The sequence below is a fragment of the Muscardinus avellanarius genome (genome assembly GCF_963383645.1).
Source record: "Muscardinus avellanarius genome assembly, chromosome: 14".
Lineage (NCBI taxonomy): Eukaryota > Metazoa > Chordata > Mammalia > Rodentia > Gliridae > Muscardinus > Muscardinus avellanarius.
Window position 1 is genome coordinate 2,281,200 of NC_137800.1, and position 26,192 is coordinate 2,307,391.

At 41.9% G+C, this 26,192-nt stretch overlaps 1 protein-coding gene across 1 annotated transcript in view; it reads right to left on the reverse strand.

Moving 5' to 3' along the window:
* Window positions 1-26,192, reverse strand: part of CSMD1 (CUB and Sushi multiple domains 1) — a gene marked incomplete at both ends in the record, with an annotated part of 1,592,168 nt that overhangs the window by 513,004 nt on the left and 1,052,972 nt on the right. The window contains one exon of the mRNA XM_080710482.1: window positions 6,652-6,729. Coding sequence (XP_080566608.1) covers window positions 6,652-6,729 — 78 coding nt within the window. The remainder of the gene's footprint in view (window positions 1-6,651; window positions 6,730-26,192) is intronic.

Sequence of the window (26,192 nt, forward strand, 5' to 3'; positions counted from 1 at the left end):
CCTTTGCCCATCTGTGCAAAGTTAGTGTATGTAATATTTCCTGAACATAGAAATCTGCCTCAAAGAGATCTGAAGTGCCCAGTGCTAGGGACCCAGTGCAGGAGAACCAGGCATGCGTTTTCCTTAAAAAAGATGAGAAATTAAGCTGATGTACCACTGTTCAAATTAATCACCCAGGGCTGAGATAGTAACTATGTCCCTTAAAAAGGAATTCTGATGGTCAGAGGTACTCCTAGACATTAAATAATGTCGAGTCTCTTCATTATGCCATCATGAAGCAGCTGGTATTTTTTTTAGATGGGTACAGCACAGCATATTCATTATTGAAGATTGTTCACATGAGAATTAATAGCACAGCCGTCTATCTGATTACCTGGGAAATTATGGCTGATGAAAATGCCAGTCGGAAGTGATTTCCTGAATGAAGTTTCAGAGCATCAAGTGTACACAGCATCGTTTACAGCTGATAATGTTAGGGATATAGGATGGCTCTTGCAGCCTGGACCTGGGAGTCTTATTAAGTCAGTCACTCCAGCACATTAGCAGCCTCTGTCCCCCTTCTACCTCTCACGTCCAGGACCCACTTCCAGCTTTGCAGCTACGATGTGATAAAGACTAGCAGGTTGTCCTTACTGAGGGATCTGCGAATGACCTTCCCAGAGCCAGTACGCCCAGTCAGCCATTCAATACCAAATGCATTTGCTGAGCAGTGGAATGTGGGAAAATCAGTTTAGTGTAGAATACTTCTGACCAACAAGAGCACAGAATTGAGCCTGGCAATAAGTCTTTGTCAACAACAGATAGCAGCTATCATAGGTAAAAATTGAGAATCAAAGTCACTCCAGTCTCACAGTCCTGAGAATTCCTTCCTCAAGAAGGCTAGGATGGAAACTACTGTTTTTATCGGTTGCTGGTGAATTATTTAGTCATTTGTGAGTCTGTCAGTGAATGTAGGTGATTTTCACAACACACATTATTTCATCTTACCAGAAGCCTAGCAAATTTCTACACAGGAAATAGTCCAAGGATCCAGCTCTGGAGAGGCCCAAAGATTTGTTGACAGGACTTTCAGGGAACCTAATTTAATATTGCTTTAATATTTTATATTTAATATTAATTTAATGTTTAATAAATACTTATTAATTTAATATTTCATCTTGTCTCATTTTTATGGCTTATTTTACTAATATTTTGAAGGATAATACATTTTCATTTTCTTAGTCAATTGCCAATGAATGTTGCTGCTTTTTGGACAGCAGTCTTTATGCAACAAATATTGATATTTACCTGACTCACTTTACTGGACTTTGAAGCACCTGTAGACTATCCTTTCCTCCAGGGAAGGAAGATTTTTGGATCATCCCCCTGTTAGCTCCTGGAGCTTTCTTGGTGTGTGGCAGCAGATGGACACACGGATGAAAATGTAAAACAAAAACGTCACTGAAGAGAAACGTGGCATCATCTTGTCTTGCCTTCACCATCGCTCCATGGTGATTCTTGGTCCTTGGATTTACAACAGGGGCCCTTCCTTTGCTGTGTTCCTGAACCCTCATCAGGAACGAGTGGACAGAAACAACTGCATTGTTTCTGTTGGGGTCGATGTTTAGTTTGGAGAAAAGCACAAGCAAGACATAAGCTCAATGTCTATGGCATGCATGTTAAGTGAACACTGAGAAAAACAGCAGGTAACAGGAGACAGATGCCGTGGACAGGAAAACTACCTGCAGTTCAGGTGGAGTGCCGAGGGGGAGGGGCTTCAGCACAACTTTAAAGAAAGGGAGGGGTGGCTCCTTTGGGGCGATGGCTTCGGACTGAGAGGAGAAGCAAAGAAAGACTGCAGGCTGAAAGGCATCCTGTGTCCCGGGAGCAGCTCAGAGCTGGCTGCCGGAGCAGAGGAATGCAGAAGGGAAACTGAGGTCAGGTGGGTATTCGAAGACCCTGAAGTCATTTGGCTGTGGCTGGGAGCCTCTGCAGCACTGGAGCAAAAGAACTAGGAGGTTCCAGTGATAACAGTGCCCAGGTCCCTCTGGCTATAGGGTGGAGACAGTCCTCAGGATACAGGGAAGATGAGGGAGACTGCGAGTCTGCGGAGATGATACAGGTAGGGACAGTGGTGATGTGAGGAGAGAACTGGGGGCTTAGTGTGCTGGGCCCTGGGAAGCAGAAGTTGGCTTTTCTTCAGGGCCAGCCAGGGTGGTGGAGAGGCCCATGGAGGTCAGTGCAAGGGCCCTGTGTAGACACCACGTGTACACCGTTAGAGGCCAGGCGTGAACCCCAGGGCAATGAGATTTATCTGCCCTGCTCCACCCTGGGACTGGATTGCATGAGAACTGCTCTCCAAAAGAGGAAAGTGATAAAGACAGCTTGATTTTTAAATCTCCCATTGTGACCCTATTGATGTCAACTCATGGTTTCCTTTGCTCTTTCTCTTGGCCTTCTGCAGATCCCTATTGACACAAAGTGTATGTCTGGGAGAGGCTCTGCCTGGTGGGACCCACCGTGGAGACCCACAGGTTAAGTATGCACACATTCGTGTGCCAGGAGACAGTGGAGGATAAGATCGAACCTAGCCTTTCAAATTATTATTATTGGAATTTAAGTTGAAGGAAAATAGTACCCTCTAGTCTATTTTTTGTTAATTTTTCCAAAATTTTAAAACCAAGACCTACAGTGAAAGATGGATGCATGTATCATGGCTAAGGGCCGACAGGGAAAACCTTTCTCGTGGGGCCTTTTGGATAATGAACTAGCTGGTCAGGCCACTCCAAGATGACAACTCAACCATTCTGTACTCTTCAAGTGTATAAAGTAGTTCAGACTCCATTGGCAGCTGGGTCCTAAGAAAAAGCTACAGGCTTTAAGATTTGTCCTTCCAAATAATTCTGTTGGAGCCAAAGGAAGAGCCAGAGGAAAACAGAACCACTGAGTGCTATTATAAAAGACACCATGTGATCAATTGCTTCTCATTAACAGGACGGTCTGTATGGAAACTTGGAATGGATCTCATTATGATTCAGGTATTTTTTTTCAAGATAGAAAAAAAAATTGATTGCCTACAGAAACAAAGGGCAGAGAAATAAACTGCAAGTGGTGTAATGTAGCAGAATTTTGGGGCCATTCATTTCATAATGTTCTGATGTTATTTTTCCCAAGGGCTTACAAGACAACTCATTCTATTGCTAAATTTTCCCACATGTTAAATTCATCTGTATGCTAAATGATGACTCCAAGCCAACTGTCCTAGCCTGCATGGTGCAAAGAGTCTTGACCAAATTCCCAGCCCACAGCCTGTGTGCTCCACCCTCTGAGTGTTACAACAGTTTCATGAGTGTGCCACGTCACTTGTCTCTAACTTGATGTGGGGAGAAAAAAAATCTAGGTAAAAATAGCAGCCAAGGTGCTTGCTCATTCTCCTCTATGTTTTTTTCTATTCACAAGTTAAAGGTCTCAGCAGGGCTCCTGACTGTCCCCACAGTGATGTTACTGAGCTGCAGTGCACTTGGGATAAGACCAGAGGAAGGGAGCCGAAAGCCATATGCTCAGTTCTCATCCCCAGAATCTGAGAAGAAGCCAGGCCTTCCCACCCATCCCTGGCTGTGGTGGCCCCTGTCGCTCATGCCAGGAGTCAATACGCAAGTCCTGGACGGGCACTTCCTAAGGGGCAAGGACTTATTCCCTGCAAGGATGTTGACCTGTCCCCCAATGTCACCTGTATACTCAGTGAAGAGTCTCATGAAGAAGAAGAGCCATATGGTGGATCTATTCCCACCTTTCTTAAGAATCTCCACACAGATCTCCATAGTGGTTGAACTAGTTTGCATTCCCACCAACAGTGTAAAAGAGTTCCTCTTTCCCCACATCCTCGCCAGCATTTGTTGTTATTTGATTTCTTTATGCTTGCTACTCTGACTGGGGTTAGATGGAATCTCAGTGTAGTTTTGATTTGCATCTCCCTGATGGCCAGTGATGAAGAACATCTTTTCATGTATCTATTAGCCCTTTGTATCTCTTTTTTTGTGAAGTGTCTATTTAGTTCATTTGCCCATTTCTTGATTGGGTTGTTTGTTTTGCTAGTGTAGAGTCTTTTGAGCTCTTTGTATACTCTGGATATTAGCTATACCACTCCTGGGTATCTTTCCAAAGGAGTTGAATTCAGAGAACTACAGCAACATATGCATACCTATGTTCATAGCAGCACAATTTGTAATAGCCAAAATATGGAACCAACCCAGATCACCATCAACAGATGAATGGATAGCAAAACTATGGGAAATACACACAATGGAATTCTATTCAGCCATAAAGAAGAACAAAATTATATCATTTGAAAGAAGATGGAAAGCCCTGGAGAACATTATGTTAAGTGAGATCAGCCAAGCACAGAAGAAGAAGATACATATGTTTCCTCTAATATGCCCAAACTAGGAAACACAAAGAATACCAGTGGGTCTCCAGATATTGAAGGGGAAATACTAGCTAAGTTTGGATGGTAAGATAGGAGAGGAGGAAGGCCGGTCTTGATTAATAAGGGTCTACACCTGAACATGTGTAAAATTATGAATAAGACATGGTTAACCTGGACAACCATTGGCGGGGGGGGAGGGAAAATGGGGGCGGGGGGGAGGGCACCAAATATAGTGTAAATGTATACTATTTATGTTCAATAAAAAAATTGTTATAAAAAAAAAAGAAGAAGAGCCATAGACACACAAGGGAGAACACATTCTCATAAAATGGAAAATTCTAAGAAAGAAAACAAAGGCCACATGGGCTGGCATTTAATCTCTAAGAGGTGAAGGGCTGTGGCCTCTGAGGTCAGGCTAAAGCAGAAACGCCAGAGATGAAAGTTTATTGAATGGCACAGAAAGAGTAAGACCCATGCTGAATGCATTATCTGTGGATGGATGACTAAATCATAATATCAACAACAGAAATCCATCTGGCAAGAGTCACAAATGAGAGAAGAATGGGAATTATTAGTGGGACACAGTGACATAAATTTGTAATTCCAGGACTTGGCAGGCAGAGACAGGAGGATGGCAGGTCTGAGATGAACCTCAACTACTTAAGGAGACCTTATTTCTTTTCTTTTCCTTCCTTCCTCCCTCCCTCTCTCCCTTCCTTCATCCCTCCCTCCCTTTTTTTTTTTTTCTGGAACTGGATATTAAACCCACAGGCATCCTATCTCTTACCTACAACCCCAGACCTTTTTCTTTTAAACTTGCGAAGGGTACCATGACGTTGTTAAAATTGGCCTCAAACCCACAGTTGTCCTATCTCCGCCCCTCAAGTACTGAGATATAGGCATGAGCCACTGTGCCCAGGTTCAAGACCTTGCTCCAACCAAAGAAATAGAAAGGACCAGGGGTAGAGTCGAATTCCCCTAGGTTCAAGCTCCAGTACCCAAACAAACAAGCAACCAACCAACACAAAGAATGTAAATTACTTTGTCTGTGGTGTCATGCTGATGGAATCCATGAGCACCTGAAGGGAGACTGAGCACCGCAGCTCACTGGAAGCTCACACCTGCAGGGACTTTATCCTCCTCATGACTTTCTACTGACAATCTTCCTCCCTGCTACTCACGCATGAAAAAGCTCCCTGTGGGCATGATTTACGGAACAGCCACCCCAGGCCCCAGATCAAAACATGAAATTTACAGATACCTCAGTTTGCCTGCAGAACAGCCCCATAAAAAAACGATGACGGCTTTTACTAAAGATGGAACTTGGACATGAACCAGACGGGACTTTTACACCTGCTGCATACTGGTTTCTCAGCTCTGAATCTTACATTTTTTTTCCCTTCATCCCACTCGCAGGGAGACCACACATTCCCACTGACCACACGGCCTTTCGTGGAAGGCTTGCCAGTGCTTCAGCGATTAATTCTAACATCCATCAAAACAGTTTAACACTATTTGGATCTGGGAAAGAACACTTTCTAATACCACACAAGTACTTTACACATTTGCCAATTCATACCCAGATAAGGACAGAAGAGACAGTCCCATAAATAAGCTCTGCCCAAATGTCACGGCAGCAGTTAAACTCGATAGCCAATTGACCTGATGTCAGGGCTGGTATTGATTTGATATGTGGCTATCTCCTGATATGTGGGTCTACACTGGACCTTAGATCAATCCCGTGAGGTTTTCAATCATATAAATGATTTTCAATCTTATTGTGAACACTGTGTCTCTCACTCTATATAGAGAGCCTCCTGAGCTGTGGGCTGACTGTAACAAAACATCTAGTCTTTACTTATTATTTACAAATTCCTTTCTTCCTTCCTCTGTCCCTCCCTCAATTTCTTCTGTCTGTTTTGAGTCCAATATCCTCTGAAAGGCATAATTAGCAAGCAGAAAAAAGCAGCAAAAACATTCCTAGATTTAGTTTTGTGTGGAGGGGTCTGTAGGGAGCAGGACTGCTATCAGAGGGCCCCTGAGGTCCAGCATTCCAGGCTCAGGGTCCCCCATGTCCCCCAGCAAGGTCAAGTGAAGTATGCACCTTCTCCTAAGAAGAACCATGAGGGTAAGAAAGGGGGAGGAGATGGGGCACAGAAGCACTTATAAAATCCCCGCTGAACCACTCCATCGTTCCTCCCTTTGAGGGGGGCAACTATGTTTACTCAGAGAGAAAGAGGACTTACAGACAGAGTTCTTGTGGCTGCTGTCCTTGCTGGGAAGCATCTTGACTCCTCTGGACTTCAGTTCAATTGCCTTTTTCACTGGAAGAAAGAAAATGCAGGCATGAGCAGGCGGGACTTGTAGAAGGCAAGGCAGTCCTCCCTGGCACCCCATCTCCCATCTCCAGTTTCCAGATGTTCCAGCCTGGCTGTCTGTCCGGCCCCTGAACAATGGGCCCTGCTCTAAGAGTTCCATGAGGGAGAGCTCGGGGTCAAACAGCCTACGAGCAGTTGACGCCCAGCTAGGGCGCAGCGAGATCACTTCTCAGGACGGCAGTGTTTGACCTAGAAGTGAGGGCTGCGGTTTACCCTTCACACACAAACCCAGCTACCTCGAGGACAGGCACGTTCCTTCTACTAATCATGACCATTTTTGCCAAAGTAGTCAGACACCTTGCCCCCTTAGTGTCAGTAGTGACTGCAGAGTTTTCTAAATTTAATTTTTCTTTTTATTTATTTATTTATTTTTAAAATTTTGGTACTAGAGATCGAACCTGAGGGCATTTGATCTCTGAGCTATACTCCCAGCACCCCCCCCCCCCTTGTGGCACTGGGAATTGAACCCACAGGAATTCTACCTACAAGTTACGCCCCTAGACTGATTTATTTCTTATTTGGAAACAGGATCTCATTAGGTTGCTAAAAGCATCACTAAGTTGCCAAGACTCTCCTCGAACCTCAATCCTTCTGTCTCGGCTTCCCAAATACTAGGATTACAAGTGTGCCTCACCAAGCCCAGTTATCCCATCCCTTTTAACTGTTTTTTGAAACAGAGTCTCACTAGGTTGCTGAGAGGTTCAGTAGATTGGTGAGGCTGGTCTCACACCCGTGAGCCACCTGTCTCAGCCTCCGAGCACTAGAATTAGTACTAGGATTACTATACCACCACATCCAGCAAAACTGCTGTTTTCACAAATCATATTAATTCATGAAAATGAAAGCTGTGAGTACATTTATTCATATATTCACTGGATCACTTGGATTTTAGGAGGATTGTGTTGATGGAAGGGTTGCATGGGAAGACCATGCTGTCAGTGCTGTTGATAAAACATGAAATGGTACTGGCCGCTTCAGAGGCCTCTGGTCCGCAGAGGGCACAAGGACCCTGGTCTGCAGACTCCAGGGTTACATAAGCACCTGGATGTTCCAGGTTCTGCACAAAGCACAACTAGATTCGTGCAGAAGAGCAAAGGAGGAAGGTTTTTTTCTTTGAAGAAGAAAAAATGAAAGTGGTAGCGGAGAGCCCGGGGGGATGTGTTGTTCCCTTCCCTCCTCCTCTCCCTCTCCCTTTGAGCACCCTGGAGCTCTTCTCCACCCCTCTAGTCAGATTCCTCTCTGATTCTAGATTGTGGTTGGTAGTTTTGTTTCTGCAGAAAGGTCTGGTGGTCTGAAAGTTTCACTCCTGCCTGTGCGTTGCCCACATTGCTCCAGAGTTGCAGTAACTTCAGCCAAAGAAAGTGGAGAGCCGACCTGAAGGCCCCACAGGCCTCTGCTGTCTCCTTGCTGTGGCAGGATGGAGGCTTTGGACACCTGCTCCGGGGCTCGGCCTCCTCCTGCTTTGCCAACCAGGAGAACAGGAGACCATAAACCCTAAATCGGGACTCTGGAGAAATTTGGACAGGAAATTTTGCCTGTAGTATAGATCTGATGAAATTCATTGATCATATCTCTCTAAGTCAGTCAAAGTTGGTACAAAATCATCTCATAGCCTTTCAAGTGGAGTGAAAGTGTAACCTGTCGGCACATTTCACTTCTCTTCTTTCTAACAAATTGAATTATCTGCTATTTCCCGTCTCATAAAAATCCAAGATTTTTTTTTTCTTTTGGCAAGGTGAATTTTACTTGTTGCAAAAAGGGATTCTGTTACCAGTAAAGCCAGGCTTGCAGAAATAAAGTGGTAAAAATCTACGGGGTGTTTTGTTTCCAGGGTGGGGCTTCTGTGCTGAGCTCCAATTGGTGGGAGCTTAGTCTCACAATTATGCCATTGGCTGAAGGGGATGCTGGGAGAAGTTGGAACTTACAATTTACAAGAAATGCTATCTTTATAAAAAATACTAGTGCACACAAGGTTACACAATGGTGGTTCTGCACAATGTGGCCTACGCTAAGCTATTCTTTGATAGAAGAGATCTATTTATATTCTCATAATCTCTCCTCTTTTTATATACTATTGCTTTGTCTTCAAATTCTGTCAGAATATGGTAACTTTTGCTCTCAGAGTTGTCATCAATTGCAGCATTCTCAGCTAATTCCTATCTAGAGCTAAAAGCATGATTTTAAATTGGAAATAGAAAGTAATTCCCTCACTCTAATGTATATGGCACTTTTCTGTGTTTGAGGAGTTTTTGAGGAACCCCTTCCCCAAAGGTGGGCATTCACAGAAATGTGTTTCAGAAGTGAAGGAGCTGGAGCTGGGGGTTCAGCTTAGTGGTATAGTGGTCATTTGGCATGTACAAAACCCTGGGTTCAATCCTCAGTACACACAAAGTAAACAAAACAAGATGCTAACTTTAGCTGGGCACAGTGGCCCATGCCTATAACCCTAGTATTCAGGAGGCTAAGACAAGAGGATTGCAAGTTCCAAGGCCAGCCTCAGTAACTTAGGGAGACACTGTTTCAAAATAAAAAGGGCTGGGTGTGTAGCTCAGAGGTAGAATGTCCCTGGGTTCAATCACTTTTATGGGGTTAGGGGGAGTGGAGGTTGCTAACCCTGAGAAAGATTTGAGAAAGGAAGACATGGCTTTTGAGGAGTGGCAGAGGGGCATCCCGATGCTGGGAATGGGGTCTAAGGACTTGCACACAGGGAGGGTCACGTTCCTGGGAGCTCTCTGCTGAGGGAGCCTCAGGGCTGCTCTATGGGTTCCAGGTGGCAGAGGTGGACCCACAGATTACTGCTGGGGAAGATGTGATATTCTTTTTGGCATAAAGCGAAGCCCCTGGTTGTAGATATAGAACTCCAGCCCTGTTAATACACTCATGCAGCCTATCAGATCTATGAATTCTGGAGCATTCCCCGAGGCCTGTAGCTCAGGAGCGAGGAAATTGAGCTAGTACGGAGACTGCTTCACAGCCCCCTGGCCAGAGTCATTGCTGGGCCACAGGCTCCTGCTCTGGAAGCCACCCTGCAGGACATGGAAATAGCCAGGCAGGAAGAGCTGGCCAGTAGGTAGCTGGCCATCCTCCTTGATACGCAGCCACTTCATGGAGGGCCAGGCTGACTAGGAACAGTGCATCCAAGGACTGGGCAGGGTGAGAATAAAAGAAGTCCAGACACAGAGGCGCCTGGCAGTGACCTCAGTCCCAAGCACATCAAAGGTCACTAATGTTGTTTCACTATCTCTGCCGTGGCTCTACATCCACCTCGGCCCATACCTGCTGCCTGCCACCTCCTTCTCCAAGTGTGGGCCTTGGAGAGTGTTCAAGAGGTTGGTCCTACTCAGTGTGGTCCTCTTGCAAATATATACATAGAGCCCAACCAAAGGTGCCCACTGCCCTTGTCCTCTCAGGGACTTCCATCTGTGTTTTATCTCACACACACAAAAAAAAACGCATTTGGTATGATGATAAATAATAGCGAAAATTATAGCAAGGCTCTGTGCCCTGGTAACACATCTGGCAGCTGCCCTCTTGGATCGATTCATCCTTTAAGATCTCCTTGCAATAAGGTCTTCATTTAAAATGGCAACAGCCTCGATGTGCATCTCCCACCATCCCCACATTCTTGCACTGCAATAACTTTATCTTGAAGTTACTCAGGAGAAAGGAGGTGATTGAACAATAAACAATGAATGGGAGAATCAATGGGGGATAATACAGAACATAAAACTCGAAGCAAATGTCACTTCGTGTAAACATCTAAAACAAACTGGATTCACTCAGAAGCTAAAAAGATGGATGGGGTAGCCCGCAGGGGGTCACAAAGGTTTCTGAATATACAGAATATATCTCAGTGTCTGATGAGCTAATAAATTTTCAACTAAGTGTTTAAGGTCTGTGAAGCTAAATTTCCACTGGGGATATTTAATTTATGTGTTTATCAATGAGACGGTATCCTTCCTCTATAGACTATCTGCTCTCCCAAGCTCTGATTTGTTTCGCATATAACATATTCTTATTGGACAGAACTGGTTCTTGGCAATGTGAAATGGGAAAGGAAGCTGATGTGCACAGGTCCTTGGTCGACCAGTTGTCTGAAGCTTTCCCTCTCATCTCCCTTACATATTCCTCTTTCACTCTATCTAGAACCATCCTCCTTTCCCTCCTCCTTTACTTTATTTTCCCTCCATTTCCCTTTAAGATCAGGCGGAAAGAAGGAAAACACTTAATAAAGAAAAATATTTGCACTTGCAAAGGTAAAAATAGCAAGAGAATGAAGCCCAGAGAGCCTGGAGCTTTGGATTTGGGGAAAAAGAGAAATCACCCCAAGAACCAATCCTCCAATAGCCCAAACTTGGCCATGGAGGGCAGTGTTTACCCTGTGTGTTCTCAAATTCTCGAGTGAGTAAGTCTTCTAGATTGATACAAATATGATTTTCCATGCTAAATATCAGTGGTGGTGTGTGCCCACACATCCAGCTGACTTTTCATAACTTAAAATATTTTAAACTTTGAATTTCTTTAATCAGGTCCAAAAAATGTAATGAAGGCAGACTTTAATAAAGTTGTATGTTAGCTGCAGAAACTTGGGTTAAATGTTTACTAATATCATTCTTACTATCACAAAAGACAAACGCCGAGTCACACAGCATTGGATCATTTATCCTATTTATAGGATGCTCTTACCAATGATTGTAGTAGGACATGGAGTTTACACAACATTTTGGAGAACTTGAAAATTACTAAGAATAAATAAAAATCCCTGAAGAAACCCATCATGCAAAGACAACTGGTGTTGCAATTTTACATATTTCCAAGCCTATATGCAATGTGTATATAACTTAATGGAGATATGGAGATAGAGACATACATTTTTTTACAGAATAAAACTATAAATATACATTTATTCTGCTTTTAATCTTCTTTGAGCATTTAAGAATAATTATAATAGATCAGATTTAATTTACTTGCCCTTGCACATTAGCTTTGTTCTCACGTCTTGTGCAACTTGGGGACAGCGAACATGAGTTGACCACATGATCTAACCCTAGTCAGTGTCTCAGAATGAACTGCTAAGATGAGGACTCTGCCGCTGAGGCATCGCCCTGTAGGGATAAGTGAATTCCTATGAAAGCTGAGTCAGCTACCTTGTCAGTGGTGCATGGGAACATCTTCACTAAAGCACCTTTGCCAACATGAGGTTCAGTATATAAAAGAAAATGCTTACCAGTTGGGAGTTGAAAAACACCATCTCATTTCCAATTGCATTTAAAATAATTAATGTGCTTATTGGTCTACTCTTCCAGATAAATTTGCTATTATTGTCTCAGAGCACACACAGTATTTCATGGGGAGTTTGTTACTAAAGTAAATCTTTTTTAAAGTCTAGAAATAATTGTTGTCTCCTTTACTAGGTTATTTTGACTGCAGTTTCAAGTTTGCAACCATGCAGGCATCCTTATAGTTTTTTATTAAGTGATTTGATACCCTTGAGCAGAAACCTTGGAGAAGAACTGACAACCACATTATAGGAACTAAATTATCAAATTTCAGTATTATCTTAAGTCAGCTAGTGTCCTTCCCTCTGTTAAAGATTTATACTCTTAAAGCTTCCGGTTATATGTGAAATTATCACATGGATAGCTACAAGTATTTATCTGTGGTTCTTAACAATGACAGCAGTTTTATTGTTGACATATTTTGATGATTGGCCAAAGGAATCTTTTAGCTTAGGGTCACTTAATAGACATCTAAATTCAAATAAATACATATACATTCTTTATGTATACATGCACATATTTTCACATTAGTATTCATGCAAGGTAGTTTGGAGGTTAGAATGGGTATACTCACAAAACTCTGACCCTGCTTAGACTCTTTATTAATTTAAAGGGTCATTCCAGGAAAGCAATAAACTTCATCTATCCCTCATGAACTTATCAAGTGAGAAACGCTGTTTGAACAATGTATTTCCCTGAGACTTAACTTCTCAGATATAAGAAAATTCAGGGTTTAATTAGAATTTATTTAGTAAGAATAGAAGATTATTCTACTTAGCTCTGTGGTGATTTACTGGCTTACAACACATATATTATTTCAGGCCCTTTTCTGTAAATAGAGGTAGGATGGAAGGAACCATGAGTAGAGAAAGAAAAAGGAAAGGAGGACCCCAAAAGAGTGAGGGGTGCAACTGAGGATGTTCTAGAACTTGTAAATAATTACTTCCCAGCAGCAATGTCTTCCAGTAAAGATTCCATGCCTCCTTAATGCACTCTGGTCTATGTTTCAGTGCATACAAATATTTTATATCAAAAATTCCCCTACTGGGTAGCTGGAAGCCAAAGTACCGTCCAGGTGATTAGTGGTTTTATGGGAGTGATGCATTCTGGTTCAGAAAAATCCAAGGTCCTTGGAGCTTGAGGCTCACTTCTGAAATGCCATGCAATCCTGAGACTCCACCCAATGCTTTCCTCTCCCTTCCCCTCCCACTGTATTAAAAAAGGGCTTAGCTGGGTGTGGTGTGGTGCAGGCCAGAGATTTTAGCTGCTTAAGAAGCTGAGGTAAGAGGACCAGGATCACAAGTTCAAAGTTAACCTGGAGGTCTCAGTGAGACCCTGTTTCAAAACAGAAAAGAAAAAGGGGCCGGGATGTACCTCAGTGGCAGAGCACTTACCTAATATGTATAAGACCCTGGTTTCAATCCTCAGTAATACAAAAAGAAGAAAGCAAGAAAGAGAGAGCAGGAAGAGAAGAAAGGAAGTGTTTGAATTCTATGACCCTATTCTTTTTTAACATTCTGGTTCTAAGCAGTTACCGCAGAATAGAAGAAATTGTGGGCTATTTAATTTAGAGTAGAGTAGCTCTGGTATCCTCGCTAAATTCCCTCTGATCTTCACAGTTATGCTCATATAATAATGTTTTTATCAGTGATAGACCATATATAGGATGATGGCTTCCGAACAGAACTGAAAAGATTCCTAGCACCTAGAAGCTAGGACAGTGCCCTGACCTTGTGCAGGTCTCACGTGACATGCTGTGGCTGTGACAAGCCTTCTGTGCTATCAGCTATGCATACACATGCAGCATGTGCTTGTGTATCAATGTGTAGAGTTGTTGTAACATAGTTCGCCAGTAGATGCATCCATTGTGATGGATTTACTGGCGGCAGCCGAGGCAGGCAGAATGTGGCTAGAGAAGATGGGTCCCTGGCAATGTGGCTTTGGACACTGTGCATTCTTCTTTGAATCCCCTTGGTGGTTTTCTCTCTCTGCTCTGACTTCCATGATGTGAGAGCAGATCCCTTGTTCGTTCTCGTTCTCTCTCTCTCTCTCTCTCTCTCTCTCTCTCTCTCTCTCTCTCTCTCTCTCTCTCTTCCCACTTCAAGCTCTGAGCTCTACAGACTGAACCTGCCCTCACATCTCAAAACAAATGTGAGCAGATATCCTCTAAGTTCTATGGTCAGTTGTTTTGGATTACATCAGGGAGAATGGTGCCCGAGACTATGACTCTACAGAGAGGCCAGGTGGAGTAACCGGACTGCACTGTCTTAATCATGGTCACTGAAGGTCGCATGAAGATGATATTGCATAAAGAGGCATTGGTCAGAATATTTCCATGTCCCTAAGGAATGCACGACAGTATTATAAAGTGGACTCGGGGAAACTACAGTAACTCCTCTTGCAACGTAAAAATAATGGCTCATCTCTTGTCAGAGGTTTTAATAAATTAACAAGATTTGTAATAAATTATTATGCTCTATACACAGCAGAAAACACTGCCAGCTATGTTCAGGCAGCTCCAGGCATCCTTCACACTAAGCACACATGGCCTCCTGCCAGGCTTGTGCTGTGCACTAAATGTATATTGAGTGGTTTCCTGCTGCTCTTGTTCCTCGGGTATTTCCAATCTATGTTTTTCTGACCCTTGCTTCTTCTCAAAGGAAAGCCTCCCACCTAGGTGCAGGCCTTTGCAGTCAGCTGTGGGATCTGATCAGTGTTCTGATCTCATTAGAATGTCACCTGCCAGGTGCACAATGTCCCAAGCTCTTAGGTTCCTGGGCTGTTTAATAAAGATAATTATCACCTGCCTCATAGAGTTACTATGAAGATTAAATGAGATCACAAACAAAACACCTGCTGTGATGTCTGGCCCACATTCTTAAGCAAGGCGCCTGAAAAATGTTCTATATAGGGAGAGTTTTCTGATCAGGACCGCACTGGGGTGGGGTGCTCTGACTCCCCCATCGGCTATTCCCATCACCCATACCATGCTCCTATCAGGAAGCCGGGGAAGATACTGTAAATGCTAAGTGGAGATCTCAAGGATTTGGGATCATGTCTTGTCATCTTTGCTTCCAACAGAAAAACTGGCACATGTTTGCCATTCAATAAACCAATAAAGTCCACAGAAGGGACCAGAGGGAAGGCGGGAGCTCAGGGACCACACTTTGGCCATTCTGTTCTACTTCTCCATCCACAGGAGAGGGAGGAGCCATTTGTGCACACAGATCTCCACCTGAACAGTACGCATGAGCCCTTTGCAGGCCCTGCATCCATTCAGAGCCGTGAGAGTCTGATATCAGTCAGCTCTACACAACCCTCGCTGCTACCTTGGCACTTTCTTGCTTCTATACAATGCTCCGTGTTCACAAGGGACTGACCCTCTTTGACAGGGGGTACATTGCACAGTGGGAAAGAGCTTAGATTATTGGTGGTCACCGTCTTTGTTCTTTCACGAAAAGAATAACAGCATGTTTCTCTTCCCTGACCCATGGAGAAGCTCAAATGGTACCTGGCGGTAGCCATGTCAATGAAACCCTGGAAGCTTTATTTCATGGGAAAACTTGTAAAGCCTTCACGACTGATGCTGCTCACCACACACCTGGAGAGGTGAGAAGCTGGTGTCCTGCCTTTGAAATCGAGGAGGCCCAGGCTATGCTGGAAACATCCATCTCTTTCTCCAGATCCTGTCTGATGTCAAAAGACCGTCGTTTCCTTTGTGAAGTGGCTGTTACTCTTTGCTTGTGGGAAGCAATACCCTATGGCAGGTGGAAAGAGTGGACACATGTGCAGGTGTGTGCATCTGTGTATATGGCCGAAGATGCACAGAGGTACAGCCAAGGAACTGATTAGCAGTCTCCCTACCCAGCCCTTCTTAATCTCTCCTGAGAGAAAGATGATCTCTCAGAACCACAGATGACCACACAGTTAGTTGGCCATCCAGACAGGGCTCAGCTCACCACTCATGTATGAGCCTCTGATAACAGAATATCTCAAGGCAACTAAACATATGACACAAAAGAGAAATATTTTTGGATTATTAAAATTTCTAATTTTTTTCCCTCCTTCCTTCCTTCCCTCCCTTCCTTCCCTCCCTCCCTCCTTCCCTCCCTCCTTCCCTCCTTCCTTCCTCTCTTCCTTCTTTCCTTTCTTTTCTTTTTATTTTTTTTTCCTTTTATAGTATTGGGATTCAATCCAGGGGCATCCACCTTGTAGGCATATCTCCAGGTTTTTTGTTTTTTATTTTGAAATAGGGTCTTACTAAGTGGCTGAGGCCAGTCTTGAACCTATGATTCTCCTGTCTCAGCCTCCTACATACTAGAATTACATACATATTTCACCCTGCCTGGCTTAATAATGGGATTTTCAACCTAAATTTGCTTCTTCCTTCTCTACTTTCTCTTTAATTATTTTTATTTTGAAATTGTGTTATTTTTGTGGTCCCCCAAACACTTTTGGAAAGGCTTCATTAATTTCATTAAATGGTGTATTAAATCAAAGTTAATGTGGTGAGAAAAAAGGAACATAAGTGTATATTCATTACAGGGGAATAATAAAATTTCTCTTTGAATGAACACCCATCATAAGCTATTTTTGAGGAATTAATTACAGAGAATTTTCTCTGAGGCTGTGTGATGAAAATAGCAAGAAACAAAGGCACTGTGCTGCAGGTGCAACCTGTGGTCGTAAACACTGATAAATGTACATGGCGCGGTATCCCACAGGACCATGCCAAGACATCGCACAAGGCTTGCAGCATGCAAAGGCAGTCTACAGTTGATGCCAGGGAGGCCTGCTACACCACGGAGAGGCGTCCCACAGGACCATCACCACAAGACGTCTAAGACTCACTGGGGGGAAACAAACATTTGAGGGCAAAAAGAATAAAATATATGCATATATATCTGCATTTATATATATATGCAAAGATATATATACATATATATGCACTGAATTTTCAGAAATGCAAAGGTGAAGTTGAAATTGACTTTACTACTTTGAAACTACATTAGCAAAAGTATCAACATGTTGGTTAAACTACTCTTTAATTTTAGTAAACATCCTGAGTGCGTGCTTTTATCTGTTTTTATTTTATCCTATTTATTAGTGGTATATATTATTTTCGTTCTCATTATACAAATCGTGATATTTGATATCCCTGTATATTGTTTATTTCTTACTGTCCATGGCCACTTATAACAATTAAAATGAAGAATGTTTTAATTTAAAATTATAGCTTCTGAATACACTGAGATTCCACCTAACTGCAATCAAAATGGCCATCATCAAGAACACAGAAAATAATAAATTCTGGCAAAAATATGGGAAAATAGGAACTCTTCTGCACTATTAGTGGAATTGCAAATTAGTGCAGCCACTATGGAGATCAGTGTGGAGTCTCCTTAGAAACCCAGGCATGGGTCTATCATCCGACCCAGCTATTCCACTCCTGTGCGTTTCTCCAAAGGGACTATTGATATCTAAATATTATAGTGGGATACTCATATCCATGTTGATCGCAGCACAACTCAGTGGCCAAATTTTGGAACAAACCTAGGTGTCCATCAACAGATGAATGGATTACAACAGGATGGCATATATGCATCATGGGATTTTACTTAGCAAAAAAGATAAATGACATAATTTTTAGATTATGTTAAGTGACATTAGTCAGTCACAGGACATGACACAGAAAGTACATGTGTTTTCTCTCATATGTGGAAACTAGACGTGAACAGAATACCAGAGGGACTTCAGATAATGCAGGAGAAACCCCCGTGGATCCAGGGAGGTGTCTACGGGAAGGAGTGGGGGAGGACCAGTGAGGAATCACTTTCATTGGCTTCATATACAATGCCAATCTCAGTACACATCATGGGGAATGGGAGGAGGGAGTCAGGGGAGCCCGCCCAGTGCTGTGCCTAGGCTTATCAATTTCAGGATAAACTGCATTATGTTGCAACTCTACAATGCACCAATAAAAGTATTTACAAAACAGGGGGGAAAAAGAAATTTACAGCTACTTTAATACAACACTCAAAATATTTTACTTTAAAAGTAGTTTATTTCACACCTGGTTTCGGTAGTTATCACTGGTGAAGAAGCTAGCGTCTGGAATGCAGATATCCATAAATGTATGCTTGGCACTCAGTTCGTTCACCTCCACAGAAATCCAGGGTGAAGGGTGAAATTGCATTTGACTCGACACAGTGACAGAACCAGGACGGGGCTGGGGCACCCGTGCTCTGGACACCTTACCACTTGGGGCTTTCTCTGTCTGACACACTCACACAGGGTGATGCCAACATGTGCATTAAAAGTTAATGCAGCTTGAACATTGAATCTCTCATGCACCGTGGGTTGGAATGTTACATAGCATAGTTGCTATGGAAAACAGTAGGAAGATCCCTCAGAAAAGCTTAAAATAGGATTATCATATGACCCAGAAATCCCACTTATTGGTACAAAGTACAGAAAGCAAATACTCCAAGAGATATTTCACATCCCTCTTCTAGCAGCATGATTCACAACTGCCAAAGGTTGGAAGCAATTTAAGGGTCCATCAACCATGGCCTGAAATAAGAAATACAGTCTGTCCACACAAGAGAAGATTATTGAGCCTTAGAAATGAAGGAAATTCCCACCCATGCTAGGCTATCGCTCAGGACTTAAGTGTTCCCCAAAGGCTCATGTGTTAAATGCCATCTCTAGCTTGGTGATCTTGGAAGGCAGTGAGCACTTTAAGAGGAGCGACCTAGTAGGAGACCTTCACAGTATAGTGGCATGCCCTTGGGAACTCTGGCCCCTCCTATTTCTGTCTCCTTCCTGTCCTGGCTGTGAGATGAACAGCTTGGCCTTGCCACATACTCTCACCCCTGATTTGCTGCCTAAACACATGCTTCAAAGCAATGGACCAATCAACTGAGCATGGGCTGAAACCTTTTAAGCTGTGAGCTACTCAAACCTTTTTTCTTCATAAGTTGATTATCTTAGGTGCTACTGTAACAGAAAGCTAACACATGCTACAACAAAGGTGAGCCTGGAGGATGTTAGGCTTAGTGAAAGAAGCCAATCAGAAAAGTGCAGATTCTGCAGGATTCCACTGAGGTGAGACACCTAGAGTAGCTGAATCCAGAGAGGCTGAGGGAGGAGGAACGAGGAGTCACTGTTTAATTGGGAGAGAGATGGGTGGTAGAGATGGTTACATGCAATACAGATGTATTTAATGCCACTAATCTGTACCCTTAAAGGTTTTGATGATAATGCGTTATATTTAGAATACCAAAATGACAATGATTAAAAATTAATAAAGCTGAACTCCTGCCTTTCAAAATTGCCTTGAACCTTGGTTTGTCTGTGTGCTGACTCAGCTCCTGGGATGACCGGCATGAAGGAACCTGCGCCATCCTTCCTGAGCAGTGTGACCTGGCATGGCTGAGCCAGGACCAGTTCCCTGCAGTCCTGCATACTGTGCAAGTTAAAGGTCTTAACACCCAGCTCTTGGTCACGGGACTGAATCATTAACACATCCCAAATGCCAAATGGGGTGTTTATTTTTAACTCTGTCTGATATGTTTCTCTAAACATTATTCCTTTATTCAGGCAGATTCCAGTGGCAGTATTATAACCACCAGAGGAGGTAATTTTATCCAAGGGATAGCCAGAGCTTCTAGCCCCAGGCTCTGAACCATTCCATTTCTCTCCCCTCCAAGCCCCGTTCTTCCCTGGTCCAGTGGAACACTCGTGTTTGCAGATGCAGAGGCTTAGGGCTCCGTGGTAGCCAGAAAGGCTACAAGTACGTCTTTCCCTGAGAACAGTGATGCCATCAGTTAAGTGATGTTGTGGCTTCCTGTGTATGTGCCTGGATACCCAAGTGGCTAGATTAGAGAAGGTAGCTCCATCACATGGACTGCCTGTTTTGTGTTCACAGTCTCTAACAAAGCCTCTCTCTTTGTAGATGTGTGAGCCTGTCGATACCTACACATGCTTCTCGGTTCCTGAGGAAATTCAATCAGTGGCTTTCATTGCTCTACCCATCAATCGCTGCAGACTATAGACAGAGTAAGCCTCTTGGTCTTCACAGCATGGAATTCATTCAGTCTGCCTTTTAGATCTGAGCTGTCTTGCCTGACCAGTGGCCACTGTGACTCTGGGTGTCTGCAGGGGAGATGCTGAGGAGTGTGGTGCCAAGGATGGGCCACCCTGTATGATGGCCACCTCACTGTGGCCTCCCTCCAAAAGCTCCGATGCCCTTCCCAGGAACCCAGCTTCATCAGCCTTTTCTCTTCTCCCAAGGTACTGTCCTCACTCTGTTTGACAGACCAAGAGGCTTTCTCATGGTGTCAAGCAGATGGAGTATCAGAAAGGAAGCTCTTAACCCTAATATTTTAAAAAAACAACTCAATTCATATTATGGCAAGTATTCAAGAAAATAAGCTGTTGGTGATAAGAGAAAGTGCTTTTAGCCATTAAAATAGGAAGACTGGTTTACTGCTTTAAAGTGGCATTCGTCTCCCAAAGTTTTGTTTTGTTTTGTTTTTACAAAATCTTTTTAGTGTGGGGAATTTATTTCAAACATATACAACATTATAGATAAAAGTATATTGAACCTAGAAGTGTCTGTCATCAAGTGTTCTTTTCTTAACCCATATCCTTAAACACTTCTCTCCCAACGAAGGTTATTTGAAGCGAATACTAGACCATGAACCCATAAATATTTCAGCATTCATCTCTAAAAGGAAAATTATTCGTACAGCAATCATAATGCCATTGTGAATTGTAAATCATATAATAAACCCTTAAAGTCTCCAATCATGAAAGATAGTTCCTCTATCTCATTTTAATTTTTTTTTTTTTTTGAGATGAGGTCTCACTGTTGGGAGAATCCTCCTGCCTCAGTCTCCTGAATATCCAGGGATACAGGCTCATGCCACCATACCTTTTTCCAGTTTCCCTTCCATTGATGCTATGTATATATGTGAAATTATCAATGCCAACATCATCATGTATGTGGAAGGGGAAGGAATAGGGATAAAGCCAGGGGAAATCTCACCAAGTATTGTGTACATGTATGTTCCCATAAGTCTCTAAATTCCCTCATTACATGAGACTATAGTGTATCAGTAAAAGTAGATTAAAAATAAAATGCAATTAAATCATTTACCCAAGAATTGAGGGAATTGTGGGTGTTAAAATTGATCTGCATACCTCTCAGTCCTTTTTAGGAATTCTGTAGTCTCTATTTTTATTTCTTCCTCCTATCCCTGCTCTAAAGATTTTGATGACAAAATGGACTATGTGTTTTAAAGAATTTCTGCATCAAAAGTTAATAGGAATTACATTGAATCTGTTGGTAACTTTTGGAAGAATGGCCATTTTGATGATATTTATTCTGCCTATCCATGAGAAAGGGATATCTTTCCATCTTCCAAAGTCTTCAATTTTTTTCTTTAATATTTTATAGATTTCATTGTAGAGATCTTTCTCATCTTTGGTTAGGCTTATTACTGGACATTTTATTGGTTTTGAGGTTATTGTGAATGGAATTGTTTTCTTTATTTCTTGTATCGTGGATTCATTGTTGACATATAGAAAAGCAACTGATTTCTTTAGGTTGATTTTTATCCCACCATGTTGCTGGATTGGTTAATCAGCTCCAGTAGTCCTCTGGATGAGTTTTTTTGGGTCTTACATAAGATCATGTCATCTGCAAACAAGGATACTTTTAATTCCTTTTTTTTTTCTATTTGAATTCTTTGATATCCTTCTCTTGTCTTATTGCTGTGGCAAGAGTTTGGAGGACTATATTGAAAAGGAGTGGTGATAGTGAGCATCCTTGTTCCTGATTGTAGAGGGAATTCTTGAGGTTTTTTCCCATTCAATATGATGTTGGCTTTGGGTTTATTGTATATTGCCTTAATCTCCATCAACAGATGAATGGATTGCAAAATTATGGAAAATACACAAAATAGGATTTTACTTAACAATAAAGAAGAACAAAATCATGTCATTTGCAAGATGGAAAGACCTGGAGAGCATTATGTCAAGCACAGAAAGAGAAGGGACATGTTTTCTCTAATATGCTCAAGCTGGGGAGTATTGGCAATACCAGAGGACTCCAGATACTGGAGAGGAAACCTTAGCAAAGCCTGAAAGAAGGGGTATGGAGGAAGAAGGCTGAGGTTGATTAATGGAAAAGCTGCATTTGAATATGTGTCTACGTGTGAATATAATATAGATAATCTGGACACTTAGGAGGGAGGGAAAAGGGAAAGCAGGGGGAAGGCACCAAGTTCTGTGTGAATACATAGCATTGTCAACATGATCCACACTATGATGTGAGACTATAGTGCACCAATAAATAAAAATAAACATATCACTACCTGCAAAAAGTTAATAAATCATGTATCTGTGGGGTTCTTTAGAATTTTTTTCTATCCTTTGGATATCCTGTGAATTATAAACCAGATGACACCATGATAGTGAGACAGGCTTGGTGATTTTTGCCATGAATTGTGTGTGTGTGTGTGTGTGTGTGTGTGTGTGTGTGTGTGTGTTCTGCACTGCACATCTATTGGGAGACACGTGGTATGTGGTTTTATTTCTTTCTATGCTGTTAGAAGTTACTGGTACACATGATCAGGGTATTGTTTTATGAGGGTTTATACATTAGTAATGTTCTGTCTCACAAGTAGACTATATCACGAGTAGCTAAAGGCACTTATATAAAATATAATGTTAGATTTATGATGTGATTTTGGGAGTCTTGCATATCAGTATTAAATTTGGGTCCTGCCACTTAACAACTGTAGATCCTTCAGAAACGCATTTAAATTGTTCTATTTCTTTTAGTGTTCTGATATGGAAAGATCTAATATTCATAATGACTTCCAAAGCTATAGAGAGGATCATATGAGAGAAGGCATGGTTTTAACCTCCATTTTGAGTCTCCAGGGACTTGGTCCATGTCATGTGTTCACTAGGGAAGGTTTATAAGATAATATAAAAATGAGGAAATGTTCATTGATGCTCCAATGATTTGGGCACATGGTCCCCAATCCCTTTGGAGTCCCCTCTGAAGTATGTTATAGAATGGGCCTTTGCAGTACTCAAAGGTGAACTGACTTGTCCACAGAGCTTGCATCTCATTGGTGGGGGGTACAATACACTCAAGATACAGATACTTTGCAGAGCCAGCTCCTGGCAGGGAGAAAATCCTCAGGTGCTGAGCAGGAGGGCTGTCTACACAGCAGGATTCCTGAAGGACAGGTAAGAGGGAACACTGGGCACTGAGACTGGCCTCACCATGAAGTTAAGTTTCTCCATATGGCTCCTGACCTGTAAATTACTCTTGAATATTATGGCATTGTGTGTACAAAGGAGTGTAAAACACGCTTCCCAAAGACATCTTGCTGTGGCATATTGCTTATTCAGAGCCAATGCGTCAACATATCCAGAGCAACAGCAACAACAAGAAATGAACAGAACATAGAGCCTCAAAATGTGTTGCCTTCACATGGGACCTTCTTTTTCCCCCCAAAGGTTATTTAAAGAGTTTCCATTTCTGTAATTTTAAAGGCTAAGGAAATAGATAGCAAGAGGGAGTGGGCCTTAGAAGAGAGGTCTCCCTCCTGGTGGAAACCCAAGCAGGCCTGAGTTAGGGTCTCTTGTCCTGGTTGCCTGGGGAACATGCAGCCTCCCAGAGGAGACTAACTCCATCAATTCAGTGATTTGGCCTGGGGCCAAATCACAGGGCAGATACTTAATAGGAAGCTGTGCTCTTCAGGAAAGCTCAAAATGTGTCTGCCAGAAATAACCTTGAGCTAGTCATTTAACCTTTGTGGAGTCCAATCTCACTATAATAAACTAAAAAGGTTGTATGTTTAAGGAATTCTGCCAGCTGCACCTTTGAATGAAATTAGCAAAGAACAAGTTATACTGGAATGAAGCAGACCAGTATCAGTCATTCGTCAGGAATAGAAACTTCACAAAAATAATCAGAGAACTGCGGACTCAATAGCAATGGATGGAGAATTTTTATTGAAAATAGGAAGTTTCTCGGAGCATTCCATAAAGACTGTTGGATTCATGTCCCTGTGGCCTAACTGTAAAAATGGTTTCAGCAAACTTCATCTTTAAGTATCCTTAAGACGTTTTGGCTGGTTTTAAAAAAGTCTAAAAAAAAAAAATAGCAAAAGTCCCTGATGAACTGAACCTTTCTCAATGAAGTCTTAGAAATCAAATCTCTACCTATTTATGATTAAAATTCTAGTGATTTTAAAAGATGTGATTTATTTGATATTATCTGGCTTTTCTTGGGTGCTTGCAAATAAAGTGATTAAATTATTTGGAAATATAAAACTGAAAAAGGAGTTTGTTTGCTTATTTCTTTATTTTTATTTTACAATCTACTTTATAAGGAAGAGAGCTTTGAGATGTATTTTAGGTTAGGTGGATTCATGTCTGTATAAATGTATGTGTACAATAGTAAGTAATGTCAGAAATAATGGCGAGCTGATAAAATATGAGTTTTAGAAGTAAACTTGCCATCACTGAGTTCCAATATACCAAACTAATACTTAACAAATATATTTTATTTTTTAAGGTTATTGCTGCTACCTACAGGGTTTACTAGGTCCATGCAGTTGGAAGGCTGCCTTTCATGATGAGATTCTGACCCAACCTTGAAGTTTATATTCATCTCACAGTTTCACTTCTCGCCTCCTGATGCCTCCCCAGCGTGTGCACAGGGTGATGCCTGCATCTCACTCCTACCTGATACTCAGTGACTTCATGAGGGTTATTTGACAACAGGATGGAACAGTGATTTTGCCTCTGACCAGAAACCTTGGTGATACTGTTCAGCGAAGGGATGGAAACTTAGTAAAGCTTTCTAATCAGAGCTCAGGACTCCCTGACACTGGTTGGGGAGGAACTGATTGCAAAGGTGTTCCTGGTTGCTACTATGAAAATAAGCTTCAAGCAGCTGTTGCTACCATAAATGTAAAAACTAAGAAGGCAATTTTACCTCTCCAGATAGAGACCCGACTCTTCAAATACTGCATTAACACTTCCAGGACAGCCTCAGTTTGTGTTCTAAGGACAATAGCTCCCTGGCAGAGGGTGATATGGAAGGGGTACTTTCATTCCTAAAGTAAGTGATAGTGAGCTCTCAGCATGCAAGTAACACACAGTACACTTACACACCCCCTGAATTCCCCTCCAATACGTCACATGGTAATTCCCATTTTGGTCACAGGTCCTTCATTTTTTTTTTTCATTTGCCTTATTGAATGATACAATATTCAATGATACAATTCAACAAGGATCCATGCTTGGCTCCTATGCTGCGATAAGCTTTAAAAAATACAAATTTCATAAAATTGACTCAATCTTTAATCTCAGGATTTGATAGATTATTTAGTTTACAAATTTTCTAGGGGATTCTAGAATGCATCTAAACAGCACAGATGTTTTAAAAATCTCTTTTGATGTCAATGCTGTTGTTTATGTGGGAAATAGTTGCTGGTTCAGCTGAACGTAAAAATGATAAGTTCCACAGTTTTAAAGAACAGGCACTCAAGCTCCTTGCTAAATTACCCATTGTATTTCCTATCATTATTTATTTTGAAAATAGGTATTGATTATCTAACCCATGCCTAATATCTTACCGAGTACTAGAAATATAACTTTACCTAAAGCAGATAAAATATGACACTTTATAGCTTTTATTCTAGGACAGAAAGATAAAACAGTAGATAAGTTAATGGATAAAATGGACTCCGGCTCCTCCCAGCGGAAACCAGTGCTTTGAGTAGAACCAGTAAAGAGAAAAGAAAAACAAAAGGCTATTCTGGAACCGGTGGAAATTAGTTCACTGATGTAAATTCTATTTTGTGTGCATTTCACATTGCAATAAATCAATTTAGCACTCTTAACAACCCCATAACGTCACTACAATCACTACATTTGTATCTCTTCCTAGAGACATACTGGTAAAGGTTTCCACTAACTATACCATTTTTCAGATGTAATAAGACCACATGATTCTCTGCCAACATTTTGAGAAGACAAAATTTGTCTCAATTCTATTATTACACAAGGAAAAGAATAAAAAATATGATGTTATCA